The sequence below is a fragment of the Mus caroli genome, unplaced genomic scaffold, assembly GCF_978045245.1.
Source record: "Mus caroli unplaced genomic scaffold, Mus_caroli_1 scaffold_11, whole genome shotgun sequence".
Classification (NCBI taxonomy): Eukaryota; Metazoa; Chordata; class Mammalia; order Rodentia; family Muridae; genus Mus; species Mus caroli.
Window position 1 is genome coordinate 120,582,686 of NW_028227266.1, and position 20,398 is coordinate 120,603,083.

At 48.6% G+C, this 20,398-nt stretch overlaps 1 protein-coding gene across 3 annotated transcripts in view; it reads right to left on the reverse strand.

Moving 5' to 3' along the window:
* Window positions 1-7,444: 7,444 nt before the first annotated feature.
* Sec22c (SEC22 homolog C, vesicle trafficking protein) overlaps window positions 7,445-20,398 on the reverse strand; it is a 30,110-nt gene continuing 17,156 nt past the window's right edge. For all 3 annotated transcript variants that reach the window (XM_085828200.1, XM_021172504.2, XM_021172505.3), the window contains exons 5-7: window positions 19,503-19,621; window positions 16,058-16,123; window positions 7,445-11,940 (exon numbers count right to left, since the gene is read on the reverse strand). In XM_085828200.1, coding sequence (XP_085684326.1) covers window positions 11,740-11,940; window positions 16,058-16,123; window positions 19,503-19,621 — 386 coding nt within the window. In that variant the 3' untranslated portion in view covers window positions 7,445-11,739. The remainder of the gene's footprint in view (window positions 11,941-16,057; window positions 16,124-19,502; window positions 19,622-20,398) is intronic.

Below are 20,398 nucleotides of genomic sequence, written 5' to 3' on the forward strand. Positions count from 1 at the left end.
GTCCTGAGCTGCTGTTTTGTTTACCTACTTAGAAGCTGCCCCCCTCAGAACTGCCTCAATAGTGTCACACCCTAGCCCTCATCACAGCCCAGGAGTCTCAGTATCCCTGACTTCCCGGATGCCACTGTGGTGCAAGCATTGGAGCCTACCGGCTGGTCATTTGTGTTTCCACAAAGGACCAGGGTGATGCCAGCTAGACGGGACAGCCCCAGGGCTAAAGGCTCGTGTCAGCGTAGACCCCAGTGTTTCTGCTTTCCTTCTCAGTTAGCGCTCCCTGGTCTGTAAGATGCCTGTCAGTACCTCGAGCACCGTGTTCCCAGAAGCCCATCCACAGGAAGGAAGGAGAACACCCTTATCCAGAAAGACGGTCCATTTAGAACTTACCTTCTGTCGAGCACAAGGATGAGGAGGATGGGTCACGAGGTCACCCTGTCAATGTCCACACAGGACCTGAGGGATAATGGGTGTCAAGAGGAGGAATTCAACTTGACACAAACTAGAGACACACAGGAAGAGAAAGTCTCAACTGAGGAACTGCCTCCATCAGATTGCCGTCGAGCATGCATGTCTATGGGGGCATTGTTTTGATGGAGGAGGATCTAGTCCACCCATGGTCCCCCCTGGGCCTGTGGGCCTAGGTTGTGTACAGAAGCTAGCTGAGCAGAGGTAGGAGCAAGCCAGTGAGCGTCGTTCCTCCGTGGTCTCTGTTTCAGTTCCTGCCTCCAATTCCCTCAGTGATACATTTTAAAGTGTTGATTTGATTTGGGCAAAGTGTTTTGTCACAACCACAGAAAGCAAACTAGGACAGACAAGCTTCCATAAAGCAAGTTGACTCATTTTTTAAATCTAGCTCAGTCTCCTTTTGTGGCTCTCTGGGGACATGTGTGGTCTTTGGCTGGCTTCACTTGAGCTGCTTGGTTTATGTGCGTTAGAGCTGAAGACACCAAGTCAGCCATGGCTCAGGGCAGGGACATGCTTTGGGCATTTTATGCAGAATGAGAGACAATGGTTGGGGGCAGGTCAGGGAACACTTCTAGACTTGTGGACGGCGCCCCCAACCCCAGAAAATCCCTTCCAATTTCCCTGTTGCTCATCTATTAAACTAGTAGCAAGAAAGCTCTGTGACCAGCCAGAGCCTGCCAGTGGCCACCATACAGCAGCAAGAACTGTCTTCCCCTCCCTGGGGCCATCCAGTCATCGCCAAAGCTTCTCTCTAGGAGAATCCAGGGTGCAGAATCTGGGAGGCTTTCCTAGAGCCTTCCAGACCTGACCGCACACAGGACCACAGAGGGGTCTGGAGAAAAGGCAGGATGCTGCTTCTAACACAGCAGTGTGGTGGCTTTACAGTACACATACTCCACAGGGAAGTGAGGAAGGTTTATGGCCAGGAAGCAGGAGTGAAGGTTGGAAGTGGAGAAAGACTAATGGAGCTAGCCATCCACAGGGCGACTGGGATTCTGAGGAGCTGGCAGAACCGTTGCCCAAGGTTCAGGCCATCAAGGCTCCAGGTGAGGGTTCTGATTAATTATTCCACTGTTGCTGCAGTAAAACAGATGACCGAAGTAACTTAACGAGGGAGAGCCTGGCTCGATGTTTAAGAAGGGAGGAGAGGAGGCTGGAGAGACAGATGGCTCAGCAGTTAAGAACATTTGCTCAGAAGAGGACCTGCGTTCAGTCCCTAGCACTCATACAGGCTGCTCACAGCTGCCTGTAACTCCAGTTCTAAGGAGATTTGATGCCCTTTTCTGGTCTCCGCAGGTATCTACGCACATGTGGGATTCACTTAGACACACACATATACATAACTAAATCACTTAAAAATATTTTTTAAATAAGAAATAGAGTTTATCACATCCGGGAAGGCATGAGGACTGGAGCGGGAGGCAGTTGGTTGTTAATCACGAGGAAGCAAAGAGATGACAGGAAGTGGTGCAAGGTTGTCAACCCACAAGTGTCACCCCCAGTGACCCACTTCCTCCCAAGAGGCCCTACTTCTTAAACACCTTCCAAACAGTGTCATCAGCTGGGGACAAAGTGCTCAAATGCACGAGGCTCTGGAGGATAATTCACGGTCAAGCGAGCACCGCCTGCACGAGAGGCTAGTGGGTCCCTCCTGGCGCCCGATGCTCTCCACATGGCATTGCTGTGGAAACTGAAGGAAGAGGTGGGCAGGTGGACATGAGGCAGAGCCCGTTGAGGTGTCTGTCTGGACAGAGAAGAACCTGGCACTGAGTAAGGGGTCTTTGAGGGCACTCACCAGCCTTGCTATACAAGATTGTGGCCATTAGCAGGGCGGTGGTGGCGCACGCCTTTGATCCCAGCACTTGGGAGGCAGAGGCAGGTGGATTTCTGAGTTCGAGGCCAGCCTGGTCTACATACAGAGTTCCAGGACAGCCAGGGCTACACAGAGAAACCCTGTCTCAAAAAAAAAAAAAAAAAACAAAAAACAAACAAAAAATTGTGGCCGTTGATCACAGCCTGTTCTTTTGACAGGTTCTGGCTGAGCCACCTCCTCTGGGGGAACTCCAGTTCCCCTCAGTCTCAGCCTTGCCTCTTTCTATATCCAGGTGTGAGCTGTCTTACCACAGCTTCTAGGGTGGACCCCTACCATGCACCAGGTAGCTCCAGCACGAACCTACAAGACCCAGTTTGCTCATGCCCTGTGGCTCTCTGGAGGCTCCAGGCCTCTGGGGCTCCTCTGGGGCTCCTCTGGGGGCTGATGGGCCAGATGATGTTCATGGAGCCAGGCTGTTCCTCCTTTTCTCTCTTCTTAAGGGGACAGGGGGTGGGTATCAGAAAGATCTTATGTAACCCAGGCTGGCCTTGAACTCACTACGTATGAGGTCGACCTTGAACCTCCTGCTTCTATCTCCAGGATGCTAGCTAATATAACAGGTGTGTACCACCACACCCTGTGTATGCTGTGGTGGGAATCAAACTCAGGGCTTCAGGCATGCTAGGCAAACATGTCTACCACCTGAGCTGCCTCCTCCCACCATTTACAAAACTTTAATAGGAACTTTTTGGAAAAGGGATCTGACCAGGCAGCCAAGGTTAGCCTTGACCTTGAATCGTCACCTTGACCTTGAATCGTCACCTTGACCTTGAATCGTCATGCCCAGCTTTCCAAGAGCTAGGCTTTCCGTGGTGCACCAAACTTACCTTCACTCAAATCCTCTCCTATTCAATCTGTAGCTTCCTTTGTCCCTGGAGGCTGCTAGGGAGGGAGGAGGGGCTCTTGTTTTGATGGGGAGTGAGGGTGGGGGTGGGGAGGGGGCAATACTCCTCTTTATCGGTTTTCAGTTCCCCCCTCAAGATGTTCCAGGTCATGAGACAGGGTGGCCTGTGTCGGAGTTCCCTCTTTCCCTCCTGGCAGTTCTGCACCATCTTCTCCCCACATATTCTGGAGATAGAAGTCCCCCTTCCTACCTTTCCCTGGGGACAGAAAAGGGCAGTGGCTTTCAAGATTGAGGATTTGGAATCCCAGCTCTGACTCTGTCACGCCATGCTTTCACATACATTCAACAGCGTCATGGTGTTAGGGGACACCGTTCATGATGACAGCAAAGTCAGGGAAGGACGCATGCGATGCAGCTGGTGACATGCGGAGAGATGGACACTGGTGCCCAGCTTGCTTTCTCCTCTTTACTCAGCCTGAGACCCCAGCCCATGGGATGGAGGAATCCACACTCAAAGGACTTGCATGGGCTTTCCATTCTCAGTTAATCCTGTCTGGAAACATCCTCACAGATCTACCCAAAGGCGTGTAACTACAAACAGTCATGGCCATGAAGGATAGCCATCACACTGGCTCACACTTACCATCAGACTGGCTCACACTCACTCACCATCACACTGCTCACACTCACCATTACACTGGCTCACACTCACTCACCATCACACTGGCTCACACTTACTCACCATTACACTGGCTAACACTCACCATCACGCTGGCTCACACTCACTCACCATTACACTGGCTCACACTCACTCACCATCACACTGGCTCACACTTACTCACCATTACACTGGCTAACACTCACTCACTATTACACTGGATCACACTCACCATCACACTGGCTCACACTCACCATTACACTGGCTCACACTCACTCACCATCACACTGGCTCACACTCACCATCACTGGCTAACACTCACTCACCATTACACTGGATCACACTCACCATCACACTGGCTCACACTCACCATTACACTGGCTCACACTCACTCACCATCACACTGGCTCACACTTACTCACCATTACACTGGCTAACACTCACCATCACACTGGCTCACACTCACCATTACACTGGCTCACACTCACTCACCATCACACTGGATCACACTCACTCACCATTACACTGGCTCACACTCACTCACCATCATACTGGCTCACACTCGCCATTACACTTGCTCACACTCACCATCATACTGGCTCACACTCACCCTGTGCAAAGCGGCTGGTGCTGAGGATGAGGGTGAGAGACTATATCCCGGGAGTGATAACAGAGACATATATGGAACATCACAGAGGAAATAAACAGGCTAACGGCTGGAGTTAGGGCTTCGTGGTCAGGGAGGCTGCCTCTTCTGGCCACTGACAGGAAGACATGGGCAGGCTTGCTTCCCCTTCCTGATAAGCACCATTTCATGGGCCCATAAATCAGAACTGGGGCCCACATACCTCAAGGTCAAGTCAAGTCAAATTTCCCAGTCCCCTTCATCAGTGTCTGAGGAGAGAAGGGTGCGGGATGAGGGAGGAGGGCTTAGGGTCTGGGGTGGTCTTCTGCAAGCTCTCAGGTATAGCTACTAGAAGCAGGGCTTTTTCTTAAGCCCTCTGTTGCAGTAGTGACCAAAGGGCACAGACCCCATCAAGCATGTGTAGACCGAGAGGTCCCCAACCCCAAACTCAACATCCTCTGTGCCAAGTGACAGAGAACAGGCAGCTCTTGAAAAGACTAATATTTACTCTTCAAATGGGAGCTGGCACAGGCTGTTTCCTGTGGCTGGTGGCTGGTTCACTCGAGGATGGACACAAAAGGAGACGAGCAGATGTCCCCTCAGATACCAGCAATGAGACAAGATGATGTCTGTGATGGAGACAGCATGTTCCGAGGTCCCCTTGCACCCAACCCCTCAGCGTGCACACCTCCAGGACAGTGAGCTTCCGGCCTTTGTGAGGCCTGCTGGACGGTCCCGTGAGAAAGTTCACTCTGACTGTCCCCACGTTCCTTGCCTCTGGCCCTTGCACTGATCCCTGGGGCCTTGGAAAATGTGCCTGGAACAAGCCCCCAGGGCCATGGTGGTCCTGGTCCACTTCACCAAGCCCCGCCACCCTGGCTTCACTTCCTCAGACTCACACTCTGCACTCAGGCTATTTCTGGGGTGGGAGGGAGAGCTGGCTTTGGGACACCTCTGTCCCCCTACAGCTGTTCTTGTCCTCGTGACGCCTTTCAGCCTCCTGTGGGAAAGTCTCAGCCAGAAAACTGCCTCAGTTGGCCTGGATCTGGGGAGGACGCTTCAGGGAAGGGGAGAACGATTCAGCGATGGGGGGGGGGGGTGCTGACTGGTGCCCACTGCTGCTTTTCTCCCTTTGAGATTTCCTACTTTCTACTCCCCACTTTCCCCATCCCTCATTGTCCCCAGAAACACACCCTTACCACTCCAACCCCTGGCCTCTGCTTTGATGCCTCTTTGGACCCAGAAGCAGCCATGCACACTCTTTTCATTGTTTTATCGACACAGAGTCTCATGTAGCCCAGGCTGGCCTTGAACCCCTAAGTAGTACCAAGAACGACTTCTGATCCTCCTGCCTCCTCTTCCTGAGTGCTGGGACCACAGTCTTGAGCCACATACCTGGCGTGTGTGGTGTTAGGGACTGAACTGAGGGCTTCTGGCATGCCAGTCATTCTACCGCCTCAGCCACACCACAACCCTACCACTCAGCCTACAGTTTTGCAAAGTTCACAGGTGTGTGGTGATGACCCCCTGCTGTTTTAACGTGTACCCATGCCCGGATGGCCACCTATTCTGTCGTTTGCCCCACTGTTAGGCTTTTTCTTGGGGTTTTAAATTGTGACTGTGGTTTCTTGCTGATCCACTCAAGCTCCAGTCCTTGTTGCTTCCACTTCTGACAGCACGTTCCAGTTCCTTTCACTTTCCCAGGATCTCTTGTAATCAAACTTGTCTATCTTTTTAAATTTTTTAACTTTTTTTTTGTATTTATGGGGGTTTCCCGCGTGTGTGTATCAGTGCCTGGTGCCTGCAGAGGCCAGAAGGCCTCAGATGCCCTATAACTGGTGTTATAGATAGTTGTGGACTGCCATGCAAATGCTGGAAACTAAAGCTAGGTCCTCTGAAAGAACAGTCGGTGCCCTTAACTACTGAGCCACCTCTCCAGCCCCAAACCCGTCCATCTTTTTAAGGGTTGTGCCTGTGACTTTAGGTAAAGAATCCTCCCCCCTCAGGTCTGAGGGGCTTCTCCTTGGCATTCAGCAGACTCCTCCATCTGAGAGCTGGTTCACAGAGCCTCTGCCAGGCCCTTCTTAGTCTTTCCGTCTGCTGGCCCAGAGTGAGGGTGTTCGGCAGCTGTCATCAGGCCTCCCACAAGGACTCGAGGAAAAGGCAGAGACACCTCAGGCTTAACTCTTCCTGGCACAGCAAAGACATCTTCATGGCCCAAGACTGTGGTGATGAGTGATGCTATCAGATGGGACAGTCTCTCTTCCAGGACAGGGGACAGGGCTCTGGGCTGCTTTCTGACTGGCATTCTAAGCCAGGCCTCTGCTTTCTTCTCCTGAGCAACAGGACTCGTTTGCCTTCAAATCCCAATCCAGCAACTCAAATTCGTATTGGAAAAGTGGCCTTGACCTCCTGCAATGGCTGGGACTCTGGACAGCCAAAGGAGAGATGCTGGGACCACCACCACCACCACCACCCCGCGCCCTCCCCCTTCCCTCCCTCCGGCAAGGCTTAGGAGGCTGGTCCAAAGAGGCTGTGTGGACTTCTCACTGTTCCTGGGAATTCTGTCAGCTGTTTCAAAACAGCCTCTGAGGAGGGCAGCAGCCCTGGGGTGGGACTAGGTGATGTGGCCAGCTGCTGCGCCTCCTGGTGGCCATTCTTTGATAGAGCTGGCCTGTGGAAATGAAACCTCGTCTCTAGTACAGAACTCTAAGGTGCCTTTCAGGCACACAGGAGGTGCCAGACCCAGAGTCTGTAGGCTGCCCAGCCTATAGAACAGCCCCACCCCTGCCCTTCTGGTTAAGGACGTGTCTTAAAGTCTGAGTCCTCAGATCTGTTCAGACGAGGATGTCACATCCCCACAAAACCTCTCCCACAGACCACCTCAGACCCACAAGAAAAACAGACCCTGATTCAGGCCGTGCACACATACACACACACACAAGCACACACATTAGTAAATACTTTAGATTTATTCTCCACACACTTAAGCCACCTCATGTCATTTTAGTTTTAATATACACAGTATATAAAGAGCTGTATCAAATCCGCACGTTGACATACATTTCAGTTTGAGCATGTGAAAGTTAGAATGTGCCCATCGTGGACTCACAATAGATCGTTGTTGTCAATGGAAAAGTAGCTCGTCACGTGGGCAGCACATACCGAGGGCGACTCAGGGGTGACTGGATTTGAAACTAGTCTCAGTTTTTATGTTCTTACTAGAAAAGCCCATTAAGTCAAATCAAATCCTAAGGCTGAGTTATACCAAGAACTCGTTACATCCCTGAATCAATCAAAGCATCGGTAAGGATCAAGGTCACATATCTGCAGCAAACACAGTTCAAAGGGAAAAGAAAGAACGGGTTTCATTTTATCTTAAGATAAAAGGCATCTGAGGGCCGCACTCCTGCCCTTGACTTCAGGTGTGCAGACATTTCCCTAGCCCACTATTCCCAGATGTGAACACCAAGCCCCTTTCCACAGCTGTCCTGCTACCATCTATCTCCCCAGCAATGCCAAGAGAGACAGTGCCAGCCAGGTGGTGGTGGCACACCACTTTAATCTCAGCACTTGGGAGGCAGAGGCAGGTGGACCTCAGTGAGTTCAAGGCCAGCCTGGTCTACAGAGCAAGTTTCAGGACAGCCAGGGCTGAAGAAACCCTGTATTGAAAAACAAAAGAAAACAAAAGGAGGAGGAGGAGGAAGAAGAGGAGGAAGAAGAAGAGGGGGAGGAAGAGGAGGAGAAGGAGGAGGAGTGATAGCCCCATTCTGGGTGGCCGGGCGTGGTGGGGCATAGGGCCTTTCCTCGTTGAGACTGGAGACAGCCTACAAAGCCAGCTTCCTTGGACCCTGAAGCAGGTCTGCTGGTGCTAACTATATCAGGGGCTCCTTGCACAGAAACCATGAGGCAGCCCTGGGAATGAAAGGGGCTGTTTCCTTTCTGGGATGAAGGCATGAGGCCTTACGTACTGCAGCCGCATGATATGCCACTGTGTCGATGCTCAAAGAAAGCTAGTGCAGCCTGCTGCCTGCTGCACACACCCAGAGGCCTTGTAACCCTTTCTTCCTGTACACGTACAACAGTCCCCTCTGTGACCACCCACAATCCTCACTAAGGGCACTGAGGAGCGCAGGCAGGGACTTCTACTGTAACCCAGGCCTGAGTGGAAGAACCAAGCTGACCTCCAGTCCACTGGGTTGGCTGACCTGTGCGTTCCTTTCCCCCACCTCATCTCTCAAGGGCGCCCTGGTTTCTCTTTCTCCACCATTCTCGGCTCTTACGGCACACAGGTAGAGTGGCCCCCCCGACCTGGGAGAGACAGTCAGATGCGAGCAATAGTTTAGCCAAGTGTTTGCTGGACACAGCTGACAGCAGTGAGCACCCCTGGCCATGTACAGCCTCAGACACACGTCATCCCTGTCAAACACACAGGAGAGAGCTGGAAGTGCTGCTGTTACAGGCGGCTCCCTCAGGAAGCAGCGCAGTACAGGACTGAATGAGAGAGACATGCACCCCTCGACACGCCCAGGGCACCTACAGACGGACAGCCACTTCTCTTCCCCACCTCAGGCCAACTCCTATGCTCCAAATAGCCACCTGCTTCGGCCTGCTGGCTATGGCCCTTGACCCCAAGCAGTGCTGACAACCAAAGCGCTGCTTCCCCTGAGTACTGAGCCAAGGTGGGGCAGAGGATGGGATTCCAAAGCTGCCTCCCTCTCCATCACTGATGCGAGGCTTCTGTCTCTCCACAGACTCTAGCCTGCATCTCCATCTGGATGCAGGAATGTAGGAGGTGGGGTAGAAACAGGTAGGGGAGGTGGAGCACATGGTGACGTATGTCAACAGGGTTCACGGATAGCAAGAACCACAACCCTACTACTCCGGTGGGGTCCGTGCAGCATCTGGGACTGAGAGGGAAGTCGACCTCAGATGGCCCAGCTGCCTCCACTCCAAAAAGGGAGTGCCAGGTAGAGTTCCTGTCAAGGTGAGGCTGGCTGAGTAGAAAGCAACCCAACCCAAAAGCCTTCTCGCTGGGCTGCTCCCACCGGCTAACGGCTGACAGGTGGCACCGAACAGGAAAGCACCTTCCGTTTAGGCTGTCTGCACCGTTTCCTGTGAGCTGCTGGGCAAGCAGCATCCTCCGGAAGAGCAGCCAGCGACAGGCAAAGAAACATGCCTGCCTTGGAACCAGTTTGTTCTGGCATCAAGAATCCCACTGGGCTACAAATACCTAATCCTGAACCACCATACCTTGAAGCCCCAGGGTGTCTGTCTCCGGGACGTCTTTCCTGCCCTTAGCTTCCTCCTTCAGGGAGGTGAGGCTTCTCTAGGCTGGACTCTGTCTGTGCATCGTTTCCCTTCAGGACGCCTTTTCCTTCCACTTGTAAGAATCAGTATGGAACCCTGTCTGGATGATAAGTCCCAAGCCGTGTCACCAAGCACAGGTAACACTCCCACTAGCATCTACGAAATGTGAAGTGTCGGTAACAAGGGCGCCCTCGGGGACTTCTTCATTACAGCTGGTGGACTGACAACCACAGGCTCAGACCCTAGAGTGTGTGCGGTGTCCAGATCTAGAGCAACAGAGAACCACACAGGCTCAGGAGGAAAACAATACAACTTTAGGCTGACTTTTTTTTTTAATTACTTAAAAAAAATTTTTTTTGAATGTGTGCTTTGAATTAAAAGAATTTTCTTCCTCCTCTGCCTTCCTCTTTCCCACTTCAAAATTCTCTGTCAGGAAGAGTGAGCATTTGCCTGTACAGTAGACACGAACGTACTCAGGTGTGTTACACAGGTGTGAGATCAACATTGACGTGAGGCTGAAGTTCACGTCTGAGGAAGCTGCTAATACGACATTCATACCCAGCCATTGCAGATTTGATTAAAAATAGAAAATTCTCTTATAAGGAAAGAAAATTACAATGGAGATACTTTTTCAATCCAGTTCTTGAGTCACACAGCCTCCTTCCTGAAATGACACCTGGTGGCTGATTAACATAGGGTACCAGTAACAGCCAACAATTTTAACAGGATTCTCCTTTTAAAACTACCAAAACAGGGTTTATCACTTTTGGAGCCTCATGAGTCAACCCATGAAATTGTGGGTATATTCCAAGAACAAGCCAGAGGGGCGAACCCCAACATGGTTTCTTGAGTACCACCAGATACCCACACTGGAGATACGGGGGCTCTTACCTGGAAGCAAGCCATAGCAGCTTTACAGAGAAGTGCCAGTTACACAAAGCTTTTGAGTGTTAACACCTACTTAATACCTGTCCATAAAATGAGGCCCCATGCTCTAATTAAGATGCTCAAGAGAGGCTTGGGGCAGTAATTAACTTGAGAAGCCTCTCTAGGAGGAGGTGCACATGGCCACATCTCGAGCAACGCTACAGTGGTGAGCGCCCAGCTGCCACAACAAAGGCAGAAAACAGCAGCCTCCCCCATTTCTGCTAAGGATCTCTGAAACTCTGGCCTTTCTCCCTCCACTCTGCCCCTCTGAGAGGACCCTGAAGCCCCCGCATCTGCTTGTGCCTATGTGCTTATGACCCAGTGATACTGGTTATTAATCCACATGTACATCATTCAGATAGGCTCTGCAAATAAATATAAACCACACTGGTATCCATAAAGCCCTACCACCATAAACGGTCTCTGTAATTTAAATAAACTCGGATTTCCTTAGCATTTTCTCAGCCTAAGTTTGCTTCATTCTGAATGAGCTTCAATTTATATCCAAAATATATTTAAATCTTCCAAAAGTTTATCGAACCCAAGTTATCAAAATCATAAACAAAATTTACCTAGCTTGTGTTTGTGAACCGTACTCTCAAGCTTTAATTTACCCTGTGCTGACACCGTAAGGAAAACTGAATTACACCGAACCCGCAAAACTGACGCCAACATTGAAGAGTTTCCTCACAGACACCTGCCAGTTACTAAATCTACCATTGTGGAATCTAGTGGTCTGCAATTAGGGTTAGATTTAGGAGGACACGATACCGCCACTCTGACCATCACGGATGCTCTCTGAGCAAGCTCCTGCTCCAGCCGCCCTGTCCTGACTCGGCTGGCAGCTCTGCACAAACGTCCCATACAGACCAGGACTGGCAACCAGCAGCCCCGGGCCCTCCGCTGCACCTGCCAGAATCTGTGACCTTGGGAGCGTCAAGGATGGAGGGTTGAGGTGAAGCTGAGAAGCAGGAGTGGACACAGACTGGCCTTCCAGAGGGGGGGAAATCAAAGGCGCCATCCACTGCAGGATGCCCTCATCACACTCCATAGTCAGATTGCCTCTCCTGTAGCTGTCTGGTCAGGATCTGATATGAAGACAGAAAAGCCACTCCTACGTGGAAGAGGATTTGCCAGGTGTTCCTCAGCCCATGCAGGTATGCATTGCCCAGGCAGATGGAGGCCAACATCAGCAGCACCTTCAGAGTCCGGGCTGGACTGTAGAACAGGTACAGATAACACTGCAATGAGACCACAGCACATCCAATCAGAGAGCAGCAGCCTCAAGTCACATCAGGCACAGGCAGCTGTGAGCATTCACTAACTGACAGCTGCATGCATTCACTTACTGACTGACACCTGCATGCATTCACTTACTGACAGCTGCATGCATTCACTTACTGACAGCTGTATGCATTCACTTACTAACTGACAGCTGTATGCATTCACTTACTAACTGACAGCTGTATGCATTCACTTACTAACTGACAGCTGCATGCATTCACTTACTAACTGACACCTGCATGCATTCACTTACTGACAGCTGCATGCATTCACTTACTAACTGACAGCTGTATGCATTCACTTACTAACTGACAGCTGCATGCATTCACTTACTGACAGCTGCATGCATTCACTTACTAACTGACACCTGCATGCATTCACTTACTGACAGCTGCATGCACTCACTTACTGACAGCTGCATGCATTCACTAACTGACAGCTGCATGCATTCACTAACTGACAGCTGCATGCATTCACTTACTGACAGCTGTGAGCATTCACTTACTGACAGCTGCATGCATTCACTTACTAACTGACAGCTGCATGCATTTACTAACTGACAGCTGCATGCATTCACTTACTGACAGCTGTGAGCATTCACTTACTGACAGCTGCATTCATTCACTTACTAACTGACAGCTGCATGCATTCACTTACTAACTGACAGCTGCATGCATTCACTTACTAACTGACAGCTGCATGCATTCACTTACTGACAGCTGCATGCATTCACTTACTGACAGCTGCATGCATTCACTTACTAACTGACAGCTGCATGCATTCACTTACTGACAGCTGCATGCATTCACTAACTGACAGCTGCATGCATTCACTTACTAACTGACAGCTGCATGCATTCACTTACTGACAGCTGCATGCATTCACTTACTAACTGACAGCTGCATGCATTCACTTACTAACTAACAGCTGCATGCATTCACTTACTGACAGCTGCATGCATTCACTTACTGACACCTGTATGCATTCACTTACTGACAGCTGCATGCATTCACTTACTAACTGACAGCTGCATGCATTCACTTACTGACACCTGTATGCATTCACTTACTGACAGCTGTATGCATTCACTTACTAACTGACAGCTGCATGCATTCACTTACTGACAGCTGCATGCATTCACTTACTAACTGACAGCTGCATGCATTCACTTACTAACTGACAGCTGCATGCATTCACTTACTGACAGCTGCATGCATTCACTTACTGACAGCTGCATGCATTCATTTACTGACAGCTGCATGCATTCACTTACTAACTGACAGCTGCATGCATTCACTAACTGACAGCTGCATGTATTCACTTACTAACTGACAGCTGCATGCATTCACTAACTGACAGCTGCATGCATTCACTTACTGACAGCTGCATGCATTTACTTACTGACACCTGTATGCATTCACTTACTGACAGCTGCATGCATTCACTTACTAACTGACAGCTGTATGCATTCACTTACTGACAGCTGCATGCATTCACTAACTGACAGCTGCATGTATTCACTTACTAACTGACAGCTGCATGCATTCACTAACTGACAGCTGCATGCATTCACTTACTGACAGCTGCATGCATTTACTTACTGACACCTGTATGCATTCACTTACTGACAGCTGCATGCATTCACTTACTAACTAACAGCTGCATGCATTCACTTACTGACAGCTGCATGCATTCACTTACTGACACCTGTATGCATTCACTTACTGACAGCTGCATGCATTCACTTACTAACTGACAGCTGCATGCATTCACTTACTGACACCTGTATGCATTCACTTACTGACAGCTGTATGCATTCACTTACTAACTGACAGCTGCATGCATTCACTTACTGACAGCTGCATGCATTCACTTACTAACTGACAGCTGCATGCATTCACTTACTAACTGACAGCTGCATGCATTCACTTACTGACAGCTGCATGCATTCACTTACTGACAGCTGCATGCATTCATTTACTGACAGCTGCATGCATTCACTTACTAACTGACAGCTGCATGCATTCACTAACTGACAGCTGCATGTATTCACTTACTAACTGACAGCTGCATGCATTCACTAACTGACAGCTGCATGCATTCACTTACTGACAGCTGCATGCATTTACTTACTGACACCTGTATGCATTCACTTACTGACAGCTGCATGCATTCACTTACTAACTGACAGCTGTATGCATTCACTTACTAACTGACAGCTGCATGCATTCACTTACTAACTGACAGCTGCATGCATTCACTTACTGACAGCTGCATGCATTCACTTACTAACTGACAGCTGCATGCATTCACTAACTGACAGCTGCATGCATTCACTTACTGACAGCTGCATGCATTTACTTACTGACACCTGTATGCATTCACTTACTGACAGCTGCATGCATTCACTTACTAACTGACAGCTGTATGCATTCACTTACTAACTGACAGCTGCATGCATTCACTTACTAACTGACAGCTGCATGCATTCACTTACTGACAGCTGCATGCATTCACTTACTGACAGCTGCATGCATTCACTTACTAACTGACAGCTGCATGCATTCACTTACTAACTGACAGCTGCATGCATTCACTTACTGACACCTGTATGCATTCACTAACTGACAGCTGCATGCATTTACTTACTGACACCTGTATGCATTCACTTACTAACTGACAGCTGCATGCATTCACTTACTAACTGACAGCTGCATGCATTCACTTACTAACTGACAGCTGCATGCATTCACTTACTAACTGACAGCTGCATGCATTCACTTACTAACTGACAGCTGCATGCATTCACTTACTGACAGCTGCATGCATTCACTTACTTACAGCTGCATGCATTCACTTACTAACTGACAGCTGCATGCATTCACTTACTAACTGACAGCTGCATGCATTCACTTACTTACAGCTGCATGCATTCACTTACTAACTGACAGCTGCATGCATTCACTTACTAACTGACAGCTGCATGCATTCACTTACTGACACCTGCATGCATTCACTTACTGACAGCTGCATGCATTCACTTACTGACAGCTGCATGCATTCACTTACTAACTGACAGCTGCATGCATTCACTTACTAACTGACAGCTGCATGCATTCACTTACTGACACCTGCATGCATTCACTTACTGACAGCTGCATGCATTCACTTACTGACAGCTGCATGCATTCACTTACTAACTGACAGCTGCATGCATTCACTTACTAACTGACAGCTGCATGCATTCACTTACTAACTGACAGCTGCATGCATTCACTTACTTACAGCTGCATGCATTCACTTACTAACTGACAGCTGCATGCATTCACTTACTGACACCTGCATGCATTCACTTACTGACACCTGTATGCATTCACTTACTAACTGACAGCTGCATGCATTCACTTACTGACAGCTGCATGCATTCACTTATTAACTGACACCAGCATGCATTCATTTATTAACTGACACCAGCATGCATTTATTTATTAATTGACACCTGCATGTATTCTCTTACTGACACCTGCATGCATTCACTTATTAACTGATACCAGCATGCATTCACTTATTAACTGACACCTGCATGCATTCACTTATTAACTGACACCAGCATGCATTTATTAACTGACACCTGCATGCATTCACTTATTAACTGAATTTGCTGCAGCAAAGCCAGGACCAGCTGCTGCTAGTCACTGGATGAGCAAGAGATTCAAGAGAAAATGCAACAGGTGTCACAGGAAGAGAGGCGTTAGAGACACACAGGCGGGAGTCCAGATTGTGGATGCAAGGAAGAGAGAGATGCAGTTGCAAGCAGACCAGGTAGAGAGACCCTCCCAGGACTGAGTGGCCTCCCTGTGAGGTCCTCCTTGGGGACCATGATAGCTGAGTAAACTAGCATGGAAAGCCATGCATTCCTGCTGTGGGGGCAAGCTGTGGGTTCCTGCTGTGGGGGGAAGCCATGGGTTTCTGCTGTGGTTTCTCCTGAGTCTCAGCTATACTGAGTGTCTGTCACAGTTCCCTCAGGCACCAACCTGCAGTCTTGAAAAGCCCCTAGTCAGTGACTGCACCTACCTGGACGATGCAGGCCACAGAAGGAATAAAGAAAGCCAGGATGTTTCCAACTTCCTCCTGGGCAACCTGGATAGATTGGGGCACAGAAGAAAGGTTGAAAGGAACTGCTGTGGGACCAGGTTTGCTGCCCTCATCTCTCTGGTGTGACTGACAGGACGGTGATGCCTAGGCAGAGCCAGCATTGGCATGTGACTGTTTTCAACGATTAGGCGGACCCACTTGTACACTCCTACCCCAGCCTCCATGGTGCGTCCTCATGGAATGAGCTCCCATCTCTTCTCATCTGTTAATGTGAAGCTTCTTTTTGCACCTGCCCTGGGCCCTGCCTCCTCCTTGGTGCTGTCCCTGCCCTGTGCCATGAGAACCTCAAGGCAGAGTCTATCTTAACCACCTTGCCAGCCAGGCACCAGTTCTACAACAAGCAGCTGGCAAGGGCCTGATCCCGCCACACACCGGTCAAAGATGAGATGTGGTAACCAGCCCAACAGTCATCACCACTACCACTCTCCTAGCAGGCCTGATCCTGCTCTTCAAAGGAGCCAGTCTACCTCAGCGTCCTGGGTTCAAATCCCACAGCCACCACCCCTTACTCTGTAGTCAACACAGAACACTGCTGTGAGCACTGCAACTCTATCTTTTCTTTTTACACTGAAAGTTCATACTCTAATATACTCAAACCACAGTTTCCCTCTCACACATCCTTCTACCTCCCCACCCAATTAAATCCATAGTTCTTCCTCTTTAAAAAAACAAACATGCAGATAAAAAGGAGGAAGAATAAAAAAAACCAAAAAGCACAGTAAACACATAAACACATACACACCCACATACACACACATGCAAACACACATACACACACATACATACATACATGCACATACATACACACACATGCACACACACATACACATACATACACACACATGCACACATACAGGCAAACACACATGCACACCCACATACACACATACACACACAGACATACACACACATGCACACATACATCACACACATGCAAACACACATACACACATGCACACACATGCACACACACATACACACACAGGCAAACACACATTCACACACATACACACATGCACATACATATACACACACATACACACACACACATACACACAGGCATACACATGCACACCCACATACACACATGCACACACACATGCACACACATGCAAACACACATACACATACATACACACATGCACATATACACACATGCACACTCACACACACATGCACACACACACATGCAAACACACATACTCATACATGCACATACATACATACATACATACACATGCACACACATATACACACACATGCACACCCACATATACACAGGCACACACATGCACACACATGCACACCCACATATACACACATACACACACATGCACACACACATACACACATGCACACACATGCAAACACACATACACACATACACACATACACACATGCACATACATACACACATGTACACACATGCACACACACATACACACACATGCACACCCACATATACACACACACATGCACACACATGCAAACACACATACGCACACCCACATATACACACATACACACACATGCACACACACATACACACATGCACACACATGCAAACACACATACACACATACACACATACACACATGCACATACATACACACATGTACACACATGCACACACACATACACACACATGCACACATACACACCCATGCAAACACACATACTCGCACATACACACACATGCACATACATACATACACATGCACACACACATACACACATGCACACACATGCAAACACACATACACACATACACACATACACACATGCACATACATATACACATGTACACACATGCACACACACATACACACACATGCACACATACACGCACATGCACACACATGCACACCCACATATACACACACACATGCACACACATACACACACATGCACATACATACACACACATGTACACACATGCACACCCACATACACACACATGCACACATACACACCCATGCAAACACACATACTCGCACATACACACACATGCACATACATACATACACATGCACACACATATACACACACATGCACACACACATACACATAGGCACATACATGTACACACATGCACACCCACATATACACACATACACACAGGCACACACACATACACACAAACAGAGAAACCATAATATACAAGCAAAAGACCAGTAAAATTAAAAAAAAAAAAAAGCAAGATGAGACAAAAAAATCTATAAAAACATTATGGCTCTATCTTTAAAAACAACTACCTGCTTGAGCTAATAATAATTCGATTCCTTTGTCAAGTATTTGAAATACTTCTAAATATATGTTAAAGAAATATTTTTTAAAAGCCTTGAAATAGAAAGTGGCTTCCCCATCGGTGGCCAACTAAAGGAATGCTCACTGGGGCCCAGCATGTGGCGGTGTGGGTCTCTCTGAGAGAGAGAAGAGGCTTCTGTTGCCACACATGACATACACGGTGGTAACGTCTTTTTAGATCCTGACAGTGTCAGAATCCAACCTGCATTCTGATGCTAACACAACCTTGGTTCTTAAGGGCAAGAGGCAGCCCGGAGGGCACAGAGGCATCCCAGAGTTCCTGCAGCAAAGCTGCCTGCATCTTAGCATCACCCCAGAACTCCCAAGGACACAAAAGGGATCCTTCCAGATTTGTTCAACATATTACAGAGTAATTCTTCTATTTTAATCTTTTATTTGATACCCTAAACTGGCCCAGAACTCTTATGTAGCTGAAGATGAGCTTCAACTTCTAATCCTCCTGCCTCCACCTCCCCAGTGCTGGGATGGCAGAGCAGTAGCTCCACGTCCATCTTTGGATTTAAATTTCTAAACTGTCATATTTCAATTTTTAACATTCATAAAACCTACCAGTGCTGGACAGTGATGGCACATGCCTTTGAACCCAGCACTGAGGAGGTAAAGGCAGGTGGAAGAGTGTGAGACTAGCCTGGGCTACAGAGTGTGAGGCTAGCCTGGTCTACAGAGTGTGAGGTTAGCCTAGTCTACAGAGTGTGAGGCTAACCTGGTCTACAGAGTATGAGGCCAGCCTGGACTACAGAGTGAGATCCAGAACAGCTAGCCTGGTCTACAGAGTGAACTCCAGAACAGCTAGCCTGGTCTACAGAGTGAACTCCAGAACAGCTACACAGAGAAACCCTGTCTCGAACAATTTAACAAAAACCAAAACCAAAACAATCTGATAAAAAATGTGCCTCCCATCATTAGCTCCTGTCACTTGTCAAAAGAGTTGGGGATGTAGCTCCGGGCTAAAAGGTCCAGGCCAAAGTGTTCGTAAGGTTCTAGGATCAATCCCAACACCACCAAAAACAAATAAAAGCCCTGCGAAGAGGGTCACCTGTAAAGAATGCTCTGCGAGGTGAACTCCACGGATGAGGTTCAGGGCCGCGCACATGATGTTGAGAACAAGGGAGAGGACACCCAGGGCTGTCACCGGCTTCATCCGGAGGTTCGGAGCTTCACAGGGAACAGAAAGCAAAGTGTCTTGTGAGAATTGTCTCTGACAGACAGGTGAACAAGACCACTAACTAGACCTCTGCTAACGGGCTCACATGCTAAACGCAGACCACAAATGCGCACGTTTACAAAGTGGCGGAAGTTAGCAGGGCAAGCGAGAAATGAACGGATCTCAGAAACGGAGGTAAACTTCTTCCAGGAAAAATAAAGTAGTAATAATAATAATAGTTATGATTATAATTATAATTTTTTTAAAGATTTATTTATTATATGTAAGTACACTGTAGCTGTCTTCAGACACAACAGAAGAGGGAGTCAGATCTTGTTACGAATGGTTGTGAGCCACCATGTGGTTGCTGGGATTTGAACTAAGGACCTTTGGAAGAGCAGTCGGGCGCTCTTACCTGCTGAGCCATCTCACCAGCCCATAATTATAATTTTTAAAAGGTCTTTTTTTGTGTCAAGCACAGATTTGCAAGCACTTAATCCCCTTTTTATTTTAGCCAGGGGTGACCTGCACCTGGAGTGAGGTGCAGAGACACCTGTGAGCAGGAGACGTGAGCGTCAGTGACACCGGGAAGCGTCCCTCCAGACACAAGATCCCAACACACAATCAGCCGCTGCTGCAGGCTTTAGGGACTGTCAAGACTCTAGAAGCACCCCCGCCACCTGCCTCAGTCTTCAGTTTGTAAACTGGTCTGCTCTTTTCCCAGTACAGACACTGTTCAGTGTCATGTGGGCATCCAGAATTATTCACAGCAGATAACTTTTTAAATT